At 42.8% G+C, this 18,665-nt stretch overlaps 2 protein-coding genes across 20 annotated transcripts in view; both read left to right on the top strand.

Moving 5' to 3' along the window:
* The window catches only part of LOC149321295 (membrane-associated guanylate kinase, WW and PDZ domain-containing protein 1), a 607,636-nt gene that overhangs the window by 110,422 nt on the left and 478,549 nt on the right, over window positions 1-18,665 (top strand). The gene's annotated exons all lie outside the window — the stretch shown is intronic.
* LOC149321298 (uncharacterized) lies at window positions 12,394-17,370 on the top strand. Its single transcript, XM_089499009.1, has 2 exons — window positions 12,394-12,471; window positions 16,183-17,370. The coding sequence occupies exons 1-2, from the start codon at window positions 12,394-12,396 to the stop codon at window positions 16,918-16,920; spliced, it is 816 nt and encodes a 271-aa protein (XP_089355135.1). The 3' UTR covers window positions 16,921-17,370.

Raw genomic sequence — 18,665 nt, 5'->3', positions numbered from 1 at the left:
AGCCTTATTTGCCTTTTAAAATTTTAAAGTCACATTTTATTAAGCAATCATCTGTGTACACATGCTGCAATAGACACATTTCAGTAATGTGGAGAAAATAATTGGTCTGTCCCAAATATTAGAATATTAGTTAATCGTGTGTGTATGTGTGTGTGTGTGTTTGTGCATTTACATATTTGTGTATGTACTGCAGATAATAGTAATGCAGTCTTGTTACACTGGAGCTCAATTTGTGATTTCCAGTTCTCTATCTAATACTTGGGTAGAACAGGTAGGCACATAGAAGCAACATCTAAGGGCCAGAAGAGATTGTTTGTGCACATTAGCCTTTCTCTTCTTCAGTCTGATTCAACAAAGTATTAATGCGTCTTTTCTCTAAACTATCAGAGGTAGCCAGAAAAGATATTAAGGTTGTGTTGAAGTTTGATCTTAGAGATCACAAAAGAAAGCCTTGGCTTTTCAGAATAAAGGATGTAACAACTACAGATAATGCGCTTGTTCCATTCTGTGGTTGATCACACTATATATAGTGTGATAAGAGTTTGTTACTTCTCCCAAGAGCTGTGCCTTTATCCTCTGTAGCAGACAAAAGCAAAAGATGTATATGCAAAATAAAGAATGGATGATTCTGTTAGGGCATCTGCATGTGTAGGTTTCCCTTACGCACAAGGATGTCCTTTTTCAGGAACTGTGAGGTTTAGTATTCCCTTCCTTCTTCTACAGTGCCCAAAGCCCCTCAACTTACTGAAAAACTTGTGAAGCCACCCCACATGGCTATTCAGTGCTTTGCAGTGAGCAGGCAGGAACAGAGAAGAGTCTGGCTGCATCCTTGTAGCCAGATGCAAAGTAATGACATCTGTGATGAAATCTGCCAGGGTCCTCCAGGGGTCTCAGTGATACTGTAACCATTTTTGTCAGACTGTAGGGGTATAGCCATATGCTTCTCTGAGTCTGCCTGCTCATTATGAAGCATGAAATAACTGCAACCAGAAGGGGGAATGGTATGTGGCTCAATATAGAGTAGGTACGCATGTGGATATTTATGTTATGCTGAGGGCATATAGGATGGAATCAATATAGGGCTGCCACAGCCCACTGCTTTAGTGATATACTTAAAGTTTGTGAATTTCAACATTTCCAAAGCTCCCCACCATTGTTTTTAACCAGCTGAAACAAATTAAAGGTTATTCCCCAAAACAACATCCAAAATATGATCATTAATCAAGGCACAACTCATTTATTTATTTATTTATTCGATTTATATCCCACCTTTGTACCAAAAAGGGACCCAAAGCAGCTTACAATAGTTCTTTGCCCTTGAAACTCAATCATGGTCCGTGTTTCTAAAAAACTTGGATGAAGTTATGTATGTTTTGTGAAAAACCAACAAAAAGTAATAAAAAATTAAAAAAAAATTGGATGAAAGGCTTGCACACCTCACCAAGAATATTCTTCGTGCCAAATCCACTCTTTCTCAGTTATTGACACTCAGTTGTTGTTGTGTGCCATGAAGTCATTTTTTACTTATGGTGACTAAGATGAACGTATCACAGTGTTTTCTTAGCATGTTTTGCTCAGAGGGGGGTTGCCTTTGCCATCCTCTGAGGTGGAAAGAGTGTGACTTGCCCAGGATCACCCAGTGGGTTTCCATGACTGAATGTGAATTCATATCCTGGTCTCCCAGGACTCAGCACTCAGACCACTTCACCATGCTGTCTCCAGAGTCATAGTCTGACACTCAAACCACTGAGGTAGCTCTGTAAAGGTTGAGAAAGATATTTCCAGAGAAGGGAGATAGAAGTTTGCTAGTATTAAGTTGAATTGTTGTTAACTTTGTAGGGTAGAGCCAGAAGTCATGATGATCTTAAAGTACTGGAGCTTGAATAAAACTAGATACATATTTTCCCCCAATTACCAAGTCATAACTACTGTACATTGGACCAAGTTATAATATGATGGAGGATAACTTGGCTCCTATTGTTGGGAAACAATTACCATATATACTCAACTATAAGTCCCAAAATGGACACCAAAATCATGGGTAGACTTATATACAGGGCAATAAATTAATACTGCTTGTAAAGTTCCTAAAAGAAGTGCTTCCCCTCCTCTTTAGCCAGGGATCTTTAAACAACTCTCTCCGTTTGAGTCCTGGCACACTCTGCCTCCCCCCCCCCCCCCGTTATCCCTCAGCCTTCCCTCACAGCCAGAACTCACAAACAGCTGCTGAGGCAAGGGACAGAGAAAGAGAGTAAACCCAGGCTTGTACCCTATTTTGCAAGCCATAACCCTTGGAAATCCTGGGGGTGAAGGGCAGAGAGACAGAGAGGTCAGTCATCCTTTTTGCAAGCCATGAGCTTTGGAAATCCTGGGGGTGAAGGGCAGAGAGAGAGAGAGAGAGAGAGAGAGAGAGAGAGGTTTCTACCCCCTTTTTCAAGCCATGAGCCTTGTAGATGCTTTTGGTAAAGAGAGAGAGAGAGAGAGAGAGAGAATGGCCCCATACAGACAGGCCAAAATAAAGCTGCTTCAAGTCACTTTGGAGGTATGCTGTTTCAATGATGCATGCGTATTAAGAGACCAGAAGCCGTGCCAAAGCCATGATCCAGTCCTAAGAATTAGAGCGCAGCTTTGGCGCAGCTTCTGGACTCTTAGGATGCATGCATCATTGAAACAGCATACCTCCAAAGTGACCTGAAGCAGCTTTATTTTAGCGTGTCTGTATGGGGCCAATGTGTGTATGTGTGCTGAGGTTTGTTTCCCCTTTTCCATGCTGAGACTGTGACCCTTGGGTGAGGTCCAGAGAGGGAGATTTAGGGAGAGAAGTGGTACTTTGTTTCCCCCTTTAGATGTTTTATAACATTCCCCAGTGTTTGACCCTTGACTTATCCACTGGTCATATCAAAATCCATGATTTTGGCCCCCAAAACTGCCCTCGACTTATGAGGTCAACTTATACATCGGTATATGCGGTACTTGTGCAGATTATTTTTATACTTACAGTATAGGTGGGTGTGACGTATTGAGGATAAATAGTTCATGCCTCGGGTGCTGGCACATGCTGTTGGCTTGTACTTTGCTTTGGAGCACAAGGAGTGGCTGGGATAAGAATATGTTTTGTAACATAGCAGAATGACTTGGCAATTGATTTATAACGTATAAATTTTACTATATTCGTTACCTTTGAGAAATGCAAAAACCAAACATTACTTTTAAAATATTATAACTATAATGCTAACAACCTATGTTTTGGACTTTAGTACTGTAACTAAAAATAATGACTTTTTAGAAGTAATGTCCTGAGCTCTGGAAGCTACTGGATATGCATTTGAATGTTTAATAAAAAAATGATTACCTGTAGAGAGACTAAATACATTTCATTTTACCATGCTAGCTTCATTTTCTATATCAGGACAATCTTCCCTTTTTTAGCTTCCCTCTTTACCTATTTCCTTGGTTCTGAGAACAAATGACAACATGTGCTGTAATGTTTCGTTTGCACAAACCAATAAATATAACAGGATGCACAGGTGTCTCCTGGTATTGTTGTTTATGTTTATGGGAAGTTTGTGGCTGTTTGATCATTTTGTTTCTTGGTATGCTTGATGGTTAACCATATATTTTCATTGCTTTTTTGGAGCTACAAGTATTATTTATTAACCTAGAACAGTTTGTTTTCATCAGAGTTCTGCCTGCACCCTCTAGCGGTAGGAAAAAAAATTACCTGGACAAGATAAGAACTCACCTGGGCTGCCAAGGGTTTGGTGTAACTGTAGATTGAAGCAAGTATAAATTTGGAACAGTGTCTTGCATCTTGTTTTATGGTCTTGGTTAAAATACAGCAATATGACAGCAGTGCTGCCAAATGGAAGATTGATCTGAGGTTTACTAAATAGTGGCAGATCAAAAAGGAGGAGGTTGTGGAGGAGAGAATATTACCATATAGAGAGAGTTCACTGCATGTAATAGTACCTGTTTGGCTGTAAAGTTCTGGTCACAATGAAATACAGTCGTGAGCTGAAGGATATTTCTATAGAGAGATTGATGTCTTATGTCATTCTCTCCCACCACCCAGTACCTTATAGCATTGTGGCTACATTTTGATGTCGTTTCTGCTATCTAGTTTGTTGGACAGAAGTATTCTAATTTCCTTTGTCATGCTTTGCACAGGTAAATAATTTATTGAGTTGATTACTCAGACAGGAAATAAACAAGGGGGACTCCAACTTGATAACTATGCACATAATCATCTTACACAGCTGAAGGGTTGTTTTATTTTTCTATTCATTTGCTGTGCCCCAACTTTCTAGCCTTATTAGCATGTACATCGCCTGTTCCCCCCTGCCTGGACGATCCCCCCTTAGAAGATTTAAGCAGATGTCAGGAAAGAAGATCTGTACAGGAAGGGCTCTAGCTCAGTGGGTATTGCACATGCTTTGCATGCAAAATGTCACAGGTCTAATTCCCAGCATCTTTCAGAAAGGTCTGGGAAAAATTCTTGCTTCAAACCCTGGATAGATGCTGTCAAACAATGTTGACAGTACAGAGATAGATGGAGCAGTGTTCTCACTAGCTTCCTATTACAACATTTCACCTAAACACTTTTCTTCCTCAGCATGTTGACAGGGTCAGTTGACTGTTATATGAATTAAAACTATTGCACAGCACCCATTGGTGTAACCAGGGGTGTGCAGGGTGTGTGAACACACCAGGTGACACTTCAGAGAGGGGTGTCGTCCATTGGGGTGGTACACCTGGAGGGATTGGCATGGCTACTGGGCAAGTGAGAAAGGATGCTTTCCCACATGCACAGAAGCCAGACCAGACCTTAAATGGGTCCTCCATGCCCCCCTGAGTAGCGGAGGCTGCTGGGAGTGGTGGTAGCTGCCTTCAGGGTGTGGCGTAGCTGCAGTTACCCCATACCCTGAATGCCTTTGGAAGGCAGTGCCTTCAAAGTCCAGTGTGACATCAGCAACACTGGACTCTAGGTGGAGGGGCAAGGCTGGTTGCCCACCCATTCCACACCAGGTGACACCAATTTGAGGGATACCACTGATAGCATCCTTAGTAGAACGGGGTAGCAAATTTTTCAGTTCTTGAACATTTAAGGCCCCCCTCCCTTTCATGTGAACCTAGGGCATGGTGATACTTTCAGGTGAAGCCCCACTTCAGTTTTTACCACTATCTGGGGTATGACAGGTGGGTATACAAGAGAGGGCTCTCTTGGTAATGGCACCTGGACTTCAGAACTGGTTGCCTCAAGAATCACCTCTCCTTTGCTATTGCATATTTTCAGCTGTCCTGTCAAGTTGTCATTTAAGGGAGTGCTTGCTCTGAGTAATGGTTAGATGTTTGGACAATTTTATCCTTCTTTGGGTGCTATTCTGTCCAGTGCTCTGGGCAGTGTCAATTACCTGGGGGCTCAATTGAGTTTAGAGCCTGTTACCTCCAGAGAAGATCAAGGTGTTGAAAGCCCCAATCCAAAGGAGAACACGCCTTGCTTCATGTACCTCACACTTTGGTTGCAAATTTTGTTGTCAAAGTCTCAGTGTCAGAAACATCTTCCTTGTGTACTTTTTTTTTGGGGGGGGGAATAAAATAAATCTGGGGGGAGGCACATAACTTTGATTCTTTTGTTCCTGACTCATAGGAATTGCCCACAAAGAGTCAAGTTGGATCAAACTAGAGGCCTGTTTATTCCAGCTTTCTTTTCACACAGTGAACCCAGTTTGCTGTGGGGGAAGCCCACCAACAGGGTATGAATGCAACTGTATTGCCCCAGAAGCACACAGAACACACACACACACACACACACTTTAGTAGCCAATACTGGAGAGAATATTTATACACATGACCAATAACCACTGATAGCCCGATCCTCCAAGAATTTGCCCAGCCCCTTTTTAACTGAGCTTTTATCCCAGGCAAACTAACTAAGGAGCAAAACAGATGGTGGGTAAGGGGCAGCTTAACACTGTCCCTTTGAGCACCACATCAGGGCCACAGCAACCATATGTTGCAGAGCCAATACGATGGTTTGTTGGCTCAAAAAAGAAGCAGCAAAATGTTGTTTCATTTTGAGCCGGCAAAAAACTGCCTGTGCTGTGGCAGCACACCTTTTCTTTATTTCTAAGGCAGTGTGCTGCATGAGCTTTCCCATGCCTCCCGCCATCTGGTCGGGCGGGTGGTGTGACGGCAGCTTAGGAGTGGAGTCAGGGTGGGTGGCATACAGTCTAGTTTCACATGTATGGCTCTTTGCTAGTCAAAAGTTGTGGCATCTCAAGTGGTATAAAATGTGGAGAGGGAGTGCAATGACAAGAGCAGAGTTTCTGACTAGTGAGATGGGAGCTGGCAGGCTGGCACTGTTTTGGCCTGTTTTAGTGCATTTGGAGGGCCCTCTGCACTTTTGGGGTGACAAATCAGCCCCAAATTATATTGATTTTTATTTTTTAAATAGGGGTGTGACAGAGGGCTTCAGAGGGCACAAAACGGTTTTGAGAGGACACATGCATCCTGCAGATTTCACTTTTGCTACCACTGCTGGAAAAAAAAAATTACCTGCCCTTTTTATAATAAATATGTGTCTTGAGCTGTATTTAAATTATTATTTTATCTTTAAAAATTAACTGAAAATCTCATTAGAGTTTTCTTTGCTGATGTGTATATAGAAATAGGTAAATAGTTTTTAATTGAGAAGACTTTTAATTATTTTTAACTGGGCAGGATTCACCTCATAGCCAGATGGAATAGGCTGAGAGACAGAAATGTGGACAATTTTTTTAAAGGGTGGGAGATAAAACAAAATTGAATTTGCTTAGATTTTTTTCCCCAAGGGGGTAAATCTTCCAGCAAAGTTCCCATTGAGGGTTTTTTAAGGTTTTTCCTTGCCCCTGGACATTTTCTCTTAATTAGTCTTGTCCTTACGTCAGTCTATCAATACTTTCATTATCTGATTTGCAGTGTCCAGGAAAGAGAAGTGAGATGGAAAGTCCTGTTTGTTTCAGCTGGCTGTATTGATATTGGCTGGTTTAATCCAAGTGCATAGGTAATGACTTCCAGCAGAGTATTCTTCTTGATGTTTGTGAACACAGATTGAAAAGTGTCAAGTCAGCAGTTACGCCTGGTGTCTCTAAATTAGGACTTGTGTACTTTGCCATAGAAGAATCTGATTTCTGTGCAAAGGGAACTCAGATGTGTGTTATCAAATGCAGCTGAATTCTGAGGTGTTGGCAATTTTCATGTCTTCTTGATTTGCATAATTCTGTTAACCATATTTGGGAAGCCATGTTAAGAGCTGAGAGCCACTGGAAGTGTTATCATACACTTGCATATTTATTCTCTATGGTCTGCTTAGGCATTGTCCAAACACATACAGTACCTTGTGGCAGAACAGCTTTTGCATAGCTATGCAGTATCTGCTTTGCATGCAAAATGTACCTGGTTCAGTCTCTTGCATCTCCAAGTATGGTTGGTCAGTTAATAATAATTAATAATAATTTGTTTTATTTATATACCGCTATTCCAAAGATCATAGCGGTGAACAGCAAGTAAGCTAATTAGCAAGTAAGCTAAGTTGTATCTGAAACCCTGAAAAATGACTGCTAGTCAGGTCTAGCTTGATGCTGAACTAGTCAAAGCAATGCCAAACTCTATATAAAGCAGATTTTTATGTTCTGATACCTATTCCCCTGTTTTTTTTTTTAAGACAATACTGAGATGTTTAGTATACTGAATTTACAGCTGATATTTTGTGCTTCACCAGGTTTTCATCCCAAAAATGGGAAACAGAGTTTCTTCTAAAAGGAGCAAATTATTGGATTTTATTGTAATTAGGTTGTTAAACATGCTTTTTTCAGAGTAGTAGAGAGATGCTTCCTGTGCAGAGGAAGAAGTTCATTAGCTTAGGAGATTGTACTAGCAAAGAATCTGTGTATGTGTGTATATGTGCATGAATACAGATGTCTAATTTTGTAGTGTAAATGAATCACACTAACAGCACCTATGAAATCTGAAATATCAGTACTGATGGGAAGCAAAATATTACGTAGCATTTGTGATTTTCAAAACTTGGCACAGAGATAGATTTTGCATATTTTTACCTGAAATGAATATGTTTCTGATCTGTCTGTCTGTCTCTCACCTGTCTAATAGTTTTGTTGATGCAAAATTGTGTAGACTTAGAACTTACACAAGAAGTGCTGTCACAAACCAAGAAAAGAAGCTGGGAATTAAAAGTGTGACAAAGAGGTGTCTCACTGGAGTTGACCTATGCTTCCACTACATGTGGCTTTGGGATGGCTGAGCGTCTTCACACATTTTGTGTGGCTGTGGTTTGCAGTGATGGGTTCTCCTGTCAAATAGGCAGACCTTACAAGTAGGATTGGTAGCAATTTATAGACCATATGCATCTTTGTCCTGGATTTCCACACTCTCATTTCTGCCATAACCGAGTGATACCAGCCAAAAGAAAGTATTTGTCTTGGCAATGTGCTTTGGGCAACTTGTTGAAGGTGTCAGTGGAGAGTGGTATTTACACATATAAATGTGTCTTGATGGGAGCCTCATGTGTGGTGTGAGGACAGGAAGAAATGGTTATTAATGTGGAAAGAGAGTAATGACAAGCAGAAGAAGACTAGTTTTGTATTGTTCATTGTCTTGGTGGTGTAGTAGTCTCTGTTTCCTGCAAAGGAAAGAGGTAATTTTTGTTGTGCCTGGCAGTCAAATTACATAATCTTGAGTCAGGAGCTGTCGGCTCATTTAGAAGATCTGCTTCATTTTGCTTTCCTGTGGAAGCAAGCATCCACGCCTGCCTGTCACAAAGCATTAAGCCTTTTCAGGATTGGCAGAGAGACTATTAGTCATCTTCCATGTTTGAAGAACTGCAGCACAAAGGAGCATCTTAATGAGATGGGGGGAGAGTTGACACGAGGACAGATGAAAAGCTTCAAGCTATACTATGAGATGTAGAGCAGAGTTATTTCTTCCCATATTTAATACAGCAGGCAAGTCATTTTAGGATGTTGACACAAATCAGAATTTTGAGCGCTGGTGGACTGGTGCCACCATTGTTTTGTTTCTGTGCAGCTCACTTTCATGGCCTGACAGGCAGAACAGTCTGTTCCTTCTCTTTTTTTGACAGAGGGTGAGATGAGGGGATAGGGCATCAGCACCATCCTTCTTTGGCTGGATTTATTTGTACCAGTATTTAAATCTGCCTTCCCATGTTGACTGCTATAATCAAGCCTTGGTTTACAGTCTTTAACAGAAATTATGAATATATGTCTTTCTAATGCTGAACTGTAGTTTCTACCAGACATTACCATTGCCTGGGGCTGGATGGAACTTTCAGTTCAACAGCATGTGACTGTGATGAGAGACAAAACCAATGTAAAAGCAGCAATCCTGTTTTAAAATGTTTTAAAATGCCTGATGAAATAACACAGTTTTCATTGTGTGAAAGTGAGTAGTGGAGGAATCAGGTAATCTCTCTCTTTCTCCCCTTGGGGCACTTGATGTTTTAGATGCTACAGTACTACTACTACTACTACTACTACTAATAATAATAAAATTTATTTATATCCCGCCTCTCTGTGCAACACAACTGGAGCAAAAGACCTTATCTGTTGTACCTAACCACTTGACAGATGGGGAGGCATAAAGAAAGATGAGAAGCAAAACTCAGTTTTTTGGCAACTCATAAAAGGTGATGGTTAAGGATCTCTGTGCCCTGCCATTTAGGACTTGATACAGAGAACCTATGGAGTTTATCACACTCCTTTCCTTCCACTCTGCTCTCGTCACATAAACGTCACCAATCTGTGACGGGAGCCTCCTGGTGGGATCGCGGATGGCGCAACGCTTCCTTTTTTGTCATGAAAGCGTTATCGTGTTTAAAAAGGCCCTTTTTAATAATGATTTAATCTGTTATTAAAAAAGGGCCCTTTTAAAAACACTTACGATAACACTTCTATGATGAAAATGGAAGCGTTACGCCATCTGTGATCCCACCAAGAGGCTCCCATCGCAGTTCGGTGACGTTTATGGGAGCAGAGTGGAAGGTAAGGAGTGTGATAAACTCCTATGTTATTACCAGGATAAGTGTTTTGAAGTGAGCCCAGAAATAGATAAGTAATCATTGGCCTGTTATAGACTGCCAAAATAAAGCTGCTTCGGGTCTCTTTGGAGGTATGCTGTTTAAATGATGCATGCATCCTAAGAATCCAGAAACTGCACCAAAGCTGTACTCCAGTGCTTAGGAATGGAGTGTGGCTTTGGTGCGACCTCCGGACTCTTAGGACCCATGCATCATTTAAATAGTATACCTCCAAAGGGACCCAAAGCAGCTTTATTTTGGCAGTCTGTAACAGGCCATTGAAACTGGTAAAGAATCTGCACAACAGATAGGCAGACAGAATCCTGGGAAACAAATTCTGTACAAAAATAAGCTTCTGGATCATCTTCAAATGTAACCCCCCATAGAGTATACTGAAGTAACCCAACCTGGAAAGAACTAAGGGCTCATTCACACTATAGAATTATAGCACTCTTATACCACTTTTAACTGGTAGGGTACCATTTTATGGAATCCTGAGGTTGTAATTTGTTGAGGAATTGGAACATTCTGGGTGAGAATTCAAAGTGTCCCTCTGTCAACTGCTAATCCCAGGATTAGATAAGACAAAAACATGATCATTAAAATGGAATCATAGCACTATGATTCTGTAATGTAATTGGGCTCTAGAACAACAGTGGCCAGCTGCCTTTGGCTGGTGGGGAGATGGGGTCATAGGGACCTCCATATCCATACTCCCGCCACATCATACACCATTTGCTACCATATTTGTTCAGGTTTTCCCCAGATTTTGGCTCAAAATGGCCTCTTGCCTTCTAGGTAGGGTTGCCATAACTGTCAACCTCCAAACCGGGACAAATGTAGGACAAAATTTAGACCCAAATTTATGACATATTTTTTTAATGGGGGACACGCGAACAACTAGAAAAAAATTAATAATTTAAAAAAGCATTAATATAAACGCATGTTTCTTAGGCATGCTCAAAATGGAGGACATTTTGGCATTATTCCTAGACAGATGGCACAAATGTACTTCCCTTTCTGACCACCCCCCCCCCCCCCAATTCCAAAACACACACGACAGTACATTTGGGCATTCAACCAATTCATTTATTTAACATGGCTTCTTGCATATTTCAGAGGCTTACTGCATAACCAAACCCTTTGGGTTTAACACTTAACATGGGTTAACATTTAACATGGTAATATATTTAACATCGCTTCTTACATATTTCAGTTGCTTATTCCATAACCTTTAATATGTCAAGGTGGTTTAACAACAAGTGGATTTGCCCTCAGTTTCAGGTTTCTTACACCAACTGTGCTTGGTCAAGGTACGTTGATTTTTCTTCACTGCTCCTGAGTTTGTAAAAATCCGAGCAACTTACATTGGCCATGTCTCAGAGGCTTGCTGATGTCAATATCATCATCACCACCACCATCATCATTGTCAAAACAAGACAGACTTGTTAGCATTAAAAGCACCAAAAATACACTTTGGAAAGTCACACTCTCTCAGCTTCAGAAGGAGTGGGCCCATGCCTCAGAAGCTTGCTGATGTCAATATCACCACCAACACCACCATCACCATCATCATTGTCAAAACAAGGAAGACTTGTTGTAGCATTAAAAGCACAAAAATACACAAAAAACACATTTTGGAAAGTCACACTGTCTCGGCTTAAAAAAGAGTGGGCACATGCCTCAGAGGCTTACTGATATCATCATCATCATCATCATCATCATCATCATCATCATCCCCATCATTGTCAAAACAAGGCAGACTTATGTTAGCATTAAAAGCAGAAAAAATACACAAAAATACACTTTGGTAAAAATACACTTTATGAAAAATACACTTGGGAAAAAATTACACTTGGGGGAAAATACACTTGGGGAAAAATACACATTGGAATAGAAATAGCCACCCACCTCCTCCTCCTCCTCCTCCTCCTCCTGCGCTGCCTCCTCATCCTCATCCTCGGCACCAAATGGCTCTTTCCCCTCCCCCTGGCCCAGAGCCAGAGGCCTACCCTCAGTGCTCCTCCTTCTCCGAAGCTTCGCCTCCTCATTGAGGCTGGCCAATGGCAGACTGGGGCTGGAAACAGCCCCGCCCCTGCTGTTTTGCTATTGGCCAGCCAGCCTCAAGGGGAAGAGCTGCTCTTTTTTAGCCCTGCGTGCGGGAGCGCAAGCGGGGTGAGCTGCCACCAGCCATGGCCCGGGCAACTGCCGCATGGAGGTGGAGTGTGAGGAGGAGGAGGAGGAGGAGGAGGAGGGTGGCTGGCTGGCTGGCTGGCTGGCCAGCCAAATCAGTGGCCGGGGCGATGGCCGCATCAGCCAACCGGGCCCGGGAGCCGGCCCCAAACCAGGGAATTGGCGGCAACCCAGATGGGACCATCCCGGTACCGCAAAAACAGGGACAGTCCTGCCTGCTGGCGGGATGTGGCAACCCTACTTCTAAGGACTGTGGATACAGTTTGATCACATTCCCTCAAGCCATTTCAGGCCCAAGAGAGGCCTAAAATGCCTCTGGTGGAGGCATTTTATGGTGGAGGATACATAGCACAAAGAGCATTTCATCCTGTCCCCCCCCCCCAAAAAAAAAACCTGGAACAAAGAGTAAGGCGGGATACAATCCGCCATATAGTACGTCTTCTATACGTACTTCCGCACCCCGCTAACCCTAGTACGTATAGAATACGTACAACATGGCGGCACCCCTTCCACATGGGGGCCGCCATGTTTACATACTGGACGCATAGCGTCCAGACGTGTCGCGGCGCCTTGCGACATCATAAAGGCGCCGCAAAAAGAAGCTCCGAAATGGAGCTTCTTTTTTGCTCTGCGCGGGAGCCGTGCAGTTTGGCTGCTGCGGCTCCCTCGCGGAGCAAATGGTGCCGGCGGGAGACCGCCGCAAAGCGGCGGTCTATATCCTGCCCATGAAAAATCAGGTTAGAAGAGGCAGTTCACACATTTAAGAGCTATCTGGGAGATTGGAAAGTGAAGAGCTGAAATGACAGGTCTGAGGTGAGCTGCATGCAGCTCCGTCCTGTGAATTTCCCACCCTTGCAGGGGTAGGATCACTGATGTTTTCAGATGGTTGTCAGCCAGATTAAAATGCTGAATGTAAAACATTTGTATTTTTACCATGTGAGTTATATTGCAAATTAGTTCAGAACTAGCTTGACAGGAACAAAAATGCTTAATGTTACCAAATGGAGAAATAGTAATGCTTTCTTAGACGGAATCAGATCTCACCTTGAATACTGTCTCCAAATCTGGGTACCACAGTTCAAGAAGGATGTTGAGAAGCTGGAGCATGTCCAGAGGAGGGCAGCCAAAGTGGTGAAAAGTTTGGAAACCATGCCCTATGAGGAACAGGTTAGAGAGCTGAGTATATTTAGCCTGAAGAAGAGAAGGTTAAAAGATGACATGATAACCATGTTTAAATATATGAAAGGATGTCATGTTGAGGATGGAGCTAGGATACGGAGCAATTGATTCAAGCTACAGGAAAAGAGATTCCACCTCAACATTAGGAAGAAGCTTCTGATGGTAAGAGATGTTAGTGAAATACACTGCTTTGGAGACTGGTGCACTGTCCTTTTTGGGAGGTTTAAAAGGCAGAGTGGATCTGTTGGGAGTGCTTTGATTGTGTCTTCCTGCATGGCAGGGGGTTGGACTGGATGTCCCTTATGGTCTTTTCCAACTCTAGGATTCCAAGATTCTGGGAAGCCACATGAGGGCTATATAGCAGTTCCAGTGTGTAGTATCCTGTCCCCATCTGCCCCCATTAAAATCACACCAAACTCACATTGGTCTTGAAAACCACATGGTTCCCCCACCCAAAGTCACATTGGTACAAAAGAGTGTTTCTACCCATCTTCATGTGCTCACTGTATCAGACTATGTTAGATCAGATGACCGCAGCAGATGCAGTTGTTTTTCTCTCTGCCATGCATCCAAATATATATCTGCATATCCCTATCAATTAATAGTCTTCCTTGTTTTTCTGTCAGTCTTACCTGCATTCCCATTGGATGGCTGCCTTGCTGCACTTTCTTTTTCTTTTCCCTTTGCAAACCCACGAAGACTTCCCATCTTAATTCCATCCCATGTGTGTGTGTCCATCCATTCATTTTAGGCCACAACATTTAAAGGGAAGAGGAGAGAGCTGCTGCCATAGGATCACCACTTGAGCCACTTCCTGCTTCCCTTGCAGCATTGGCCTTAATGTGTCTGTGCTTACAAAGGGTTCATATAGGATGTTCTGTATGCACCTAATGTTGATTCCACATGTTTGTAGATATGTTTGCAGACAAATGTGCAGTGCTTTCATTCCCAACCATGGCTTGTAACAGTTACGTATAAAGGAACAGGGCAAAGGTTGTGAGCTTTCACTCTTTTTGTTTTTGAACTGGAAAGATCTGTGGACTTTCAAAGTTGCAGGAGATAAGTAGATCAATAGGGAGACAAGTAAAGGGTGAGAATGCCTTTGCCCTTCTCCCACCACTGCCACTTCCTCTGTCCGCCTTGGGGACCCCTGCACCACACCTCCCTCCATCTTCCCACTCCCCTGTCCAGTCCTCTTCTCTCCTCTTGCCCAAGTGAGTGAGTGCGTGAATGTGCATACAGTCAGGCCTAGCCACCCCACCAGTTGGATTTCCTCCCAGTAACCAAAAATTTGACCACTAACTAAGCCTGGCTTAACTGAATACAACTGAAGATGGGTACTGGTGTTATGAAAGTCCCAATTAAAAATAGTATAGGGCAGCAGCCCCTGCACCCGTAACTCCTACAATTGGGGAGGGACAACTCTATTTAATAACACACCCATTCCAGTGAGCTGAGAATCTCAGCCCTTCAGACATTTGATTGGCTAATATTCACCTACATACACTGAATGTAAAAAAAAAGTTGGCAACTCAATGCTTGCTAGACGAGGATGCCAAACTGTCCTGACCTCCAACCCTTGATCCACCCTTAATTTGGGGTATAGGGAACATATTAAAACCTCCAGGAGTCTAAAAGAAACTATTTTTATTTCAAAACTGGGGGGAGGGCAGTTAAAATTATTCTGCAGGTGTGGATTCAGCCTTAATGGAGTATTGCAGAATTGGTTTGAGTGCATCCTATTAAAGGAAAGCAAACTGATAGGAACATTTTATGAGCACTGGCTGCCATTCATCAGTTTTATGAAGAGAAGATATAATCAAAACATTGCTAGATATCATGCATTTTATCTGATGTGAAATATTAGTAGTCGAAAAATTATTGGTGTCTTTTATATTTATCTTTGATAGATTTGCCTTTTAGGACTTCCGGTTTGGCATGGCGTCCGAATAGGTCTCTTCTAGAATAGCTGCTGGGAGAGGTCTGCCAGCTGCGGTGTTAGGACTGCTATTTGGATGTTACCAAAGGCAGTCAAGAATTCCCCTTGATACGGGGGAATCTGAGGTGCTCTCTGGAGTCCAGTTCCCGGCATAGGGATCGAGAAAAAGAAGATCTAATTTCTCTCCCAAGGTATGTCGGAGGGGACCGTGGAGCAATACACAGCCGCAACTTGTGCCGCCATTTTATGGCTCACAGGACGCATCCAACTATTTTAAAGTGTTTTAAAGTGTTTGAAATAGACGGTAATTTTGAAAACCTTCACAGTGGATGCTTCAACCTTTTGCAATAAACTCTACCAGAGTGATTAATTAATTAAATCTGGATCTTTATTCATTGTAAAGAACATCAAAGGAGTAATAAAGCAGGAGAAAAATTGGAAGGACTAACAAAAGGAAACAAGTTGCAACAAGGAAATTAAATTATGTAACAAAGAAATATTAAAACTAAGTTCCAAACGGAACTGGAGAAGTTAGAAAAGAATCCATCTTTAAAGAACAAAGAAACTATTGTAGAGGAGACTGGCAGATTAAGAATCGGAGGAAAGCCAGACGGCTGGAGGACGGAGGAAGGTTGAGGAAAGTTGGGAAAGAGTGGGGAAGAAGGGAAGAAGGCGACGGAGAGATCCAGGAGGTCGGGTGAGGAGAGTGGAGGAGAACTGGGGAAAAGAGTTGGAGAACCGGAGCTAGGAGGCCAGGAGCGGAGAGCGGAGGCGAGTCTAGGAAAGGAGCCGGAGGACGGGAGTCAGGAGGCCGGGAGCGGAGAGCGGAGGCGAGCCGGGGAAAGGAGTCGGAGGACGGGAGTCAGGAGGCCAGGAGCGGAGAGCGGAGGCGAGTCGAGGAAGAAGTCGGAGGACGGGAGTCAGGAGGCCGGGAGCGGAGAGCGGAGGCGAGCCGGGGAAAGGAGTCGGAGGACGGGAGTCAGGAGGCCAGGAGCGGAGAGCGGAGGCGAGTCGAGGAAAGGAGTCGGAGGACGGGAACCAGGAGGCCGGGAGTGGAGAGCGGAGGCGAGCCGGGGAAAGGAGTCGGAGGACGGGAGCCAGGAGATCGGGAGCGGAGAGCGGAGGCAAGCCGGGGAAAGGAGTCGGAGGACGGGAGTCAGGAGGCCAGGAGCGGAGAGCGGAGGCGAGTCGAGGAAAGGAGTCGGAGGACGGGAACCAGGAGGCCGGGAGTGGAGAGCGGAGGCGAGCCGGGGAAAGGAGTCGGAGGACGGGAGCCAGGAGATCGGGAGCGGAGAGCGGAGGCAAGCCGGGGAAAGGAATCGGAGGACGGGAGCCTGGAGACAGAAAGCGGAGAGCGGAGACGAGCCGGGGAAAGGAATCGGAGGATAGGAGCCAGGAGACCAGAGCGGAGAGCGGAGGCGAGCCGGGAGAGCAGAGACGAGCCGGGGGAAGGAATCGGAGGACGGGAGCCAAAAGGTTGGGAGTGGAGAGCGGAGGCGAGTCGGGGAAAAGAATCTGAGGACGGGAACCAGGAGATCGAGAGCGGAGAGCGGTGACGAGCCGGGGAAAGAACTCGGTGGACAGGAGGCTGGGAGTGAATAGAGGAAGGAACTAGAGGAAGAGATGAAGGACTGAGTTTGAAGAGGCTGGAGGGTAGAAATTAGAGGGAGGGGAGAGATAAGAAAAGGAGAAAAGAGACGGTGGGTAAAGCCTGAAGGCTCAAATATTGAACTGAGTTATAAAAGAAGGAGATACATTGGGAAAGTCAATAAGTTGTTAAACAAGGGTAAAAAGAGATTAATTAAGGTCCAAAAGGACAAATACAGACGTTTGGCGTTTTCAAGGTCATTCCACACGAGGTTTAGGGGAAGAAGACGGAAGTAGAGACATTTTTCTTTACACTTATAATAGACAAAAGCATTAAATAACTAGTTTAAAGACAGACCGCTGGGATTAGAGAAATTGAAACACAGTGCCATCTACTGGTGGGAGGTGGAACATATATATACATATATATATATATAAGAAGGAGCTGGAATCTGAAAGAACTTCTGAATAATTATTTCTGTATTGGGTTGAGACTAACTCTGGAAATAATTTATTTGAATATATACACACAAGAAAATATATTTTGAAATAAGACAAAATATTAATCTACTAACTTTGAAAATTTAAAGATTTGTTTGATAAATCTGTAACATAATTTTTTGAAAATTGTTTACTTCACGACCAAAAACATTATGGCGACTAGGGCGCAGACAGCAAAACAGCAGCAGCAACAATTACAACAACAACAAAGGAAATTATCACAAGAGTCTATCAAAACACAAGATATGAATATGGTGCTGTTGGAGGAGATAAGGCAAATGAGGCAAGAGATGAAACAAGACAAAGATGACTTGAGACAAGATATGGAGAGGATGAAGGGGGAACTTAAACTAGAAATAAGACAAGATCTTCAGGAAATAACAAAATCAATTAAAACAATAACAACAGATGTTAAACAGGTTAAATCCAAAATCAAAGATCTGGAAAGGAAAAATGCAGATTTAGAAGAGAAATTAAAGGAAGAAACTGAGAAGAGAAGAGAACTGCAAGAAGAGAGAATGAATCAAGAGCAGAAGAACAGAGAGAGATGTTTAAAAATCAGAGGTTTACCTGAAGAAGAAAACGAGGATATTTATGATAAAGTGACCCAAATCTTTGCAGATTTTATGGAAATGGACAAAACGGCAATGGAAAATCAGATTGATAAAGCATTCAGAATTAATTCATGGGTTGCCAGGCAAAAGAAATTGCCTAGAGACGTGGTAGTTTATTTTGTAAGGACTCATTTAAAAGAAAAGATACTATTGCAACATTATGAAACGAAATTAATGGTGAAAGAAACAGAATTGCAACTGTTGAAAGATGTCCCAGGATCAATTTTAAGGAAAAGGAAGGAATATGCATCTCTGACTAGAAGACTGCGAGACATGGAGATAAGATATAAATGGGAAAATCCTGAAGGGATCTCTTTTTACTACAAACAAGGAAGAATCAAATTAACAAACGTTCAAGATGCAAAGAAATTTTTAGAAGAACTAAATGCAGAAACGGACCAGACTACTGAAGAGAGATTAGAGGAATTGAAGAAAGAGATTCAAAAAAGGAAAGAAGAGGAGCATTTAAAGAAAGACGAAGATCCAGAAGAGGAAGGGGAAGACAATTCTATAAATGATGAAGAAAATGTTCAAGAGATAGGATAAATCGGATTCATACAAA

The sequence above is a fragment of the Sceloporus occidentalis genome, unplaced genomic scaffold (assembly GCF_023333645.1).
Source record: "Sceloporus occidentalis isolate IW3139 unplaced genomic scaffold, rSceOcc1.0.p SCAF_1, whole genome shotgun sequence".
Taxonomy (NCBI): Eukaryota; Metazoa; Chordata; class Lepidosauria; order Squamata; family Phrynosomatidae; genus Sceloporus; species Sceloporus occidentalis.
The sequence above is the reverse complement of the archived record's forward strand: the minus strand, read 5'-3'. Positions and strand labels throughout refer to the sequence as shown.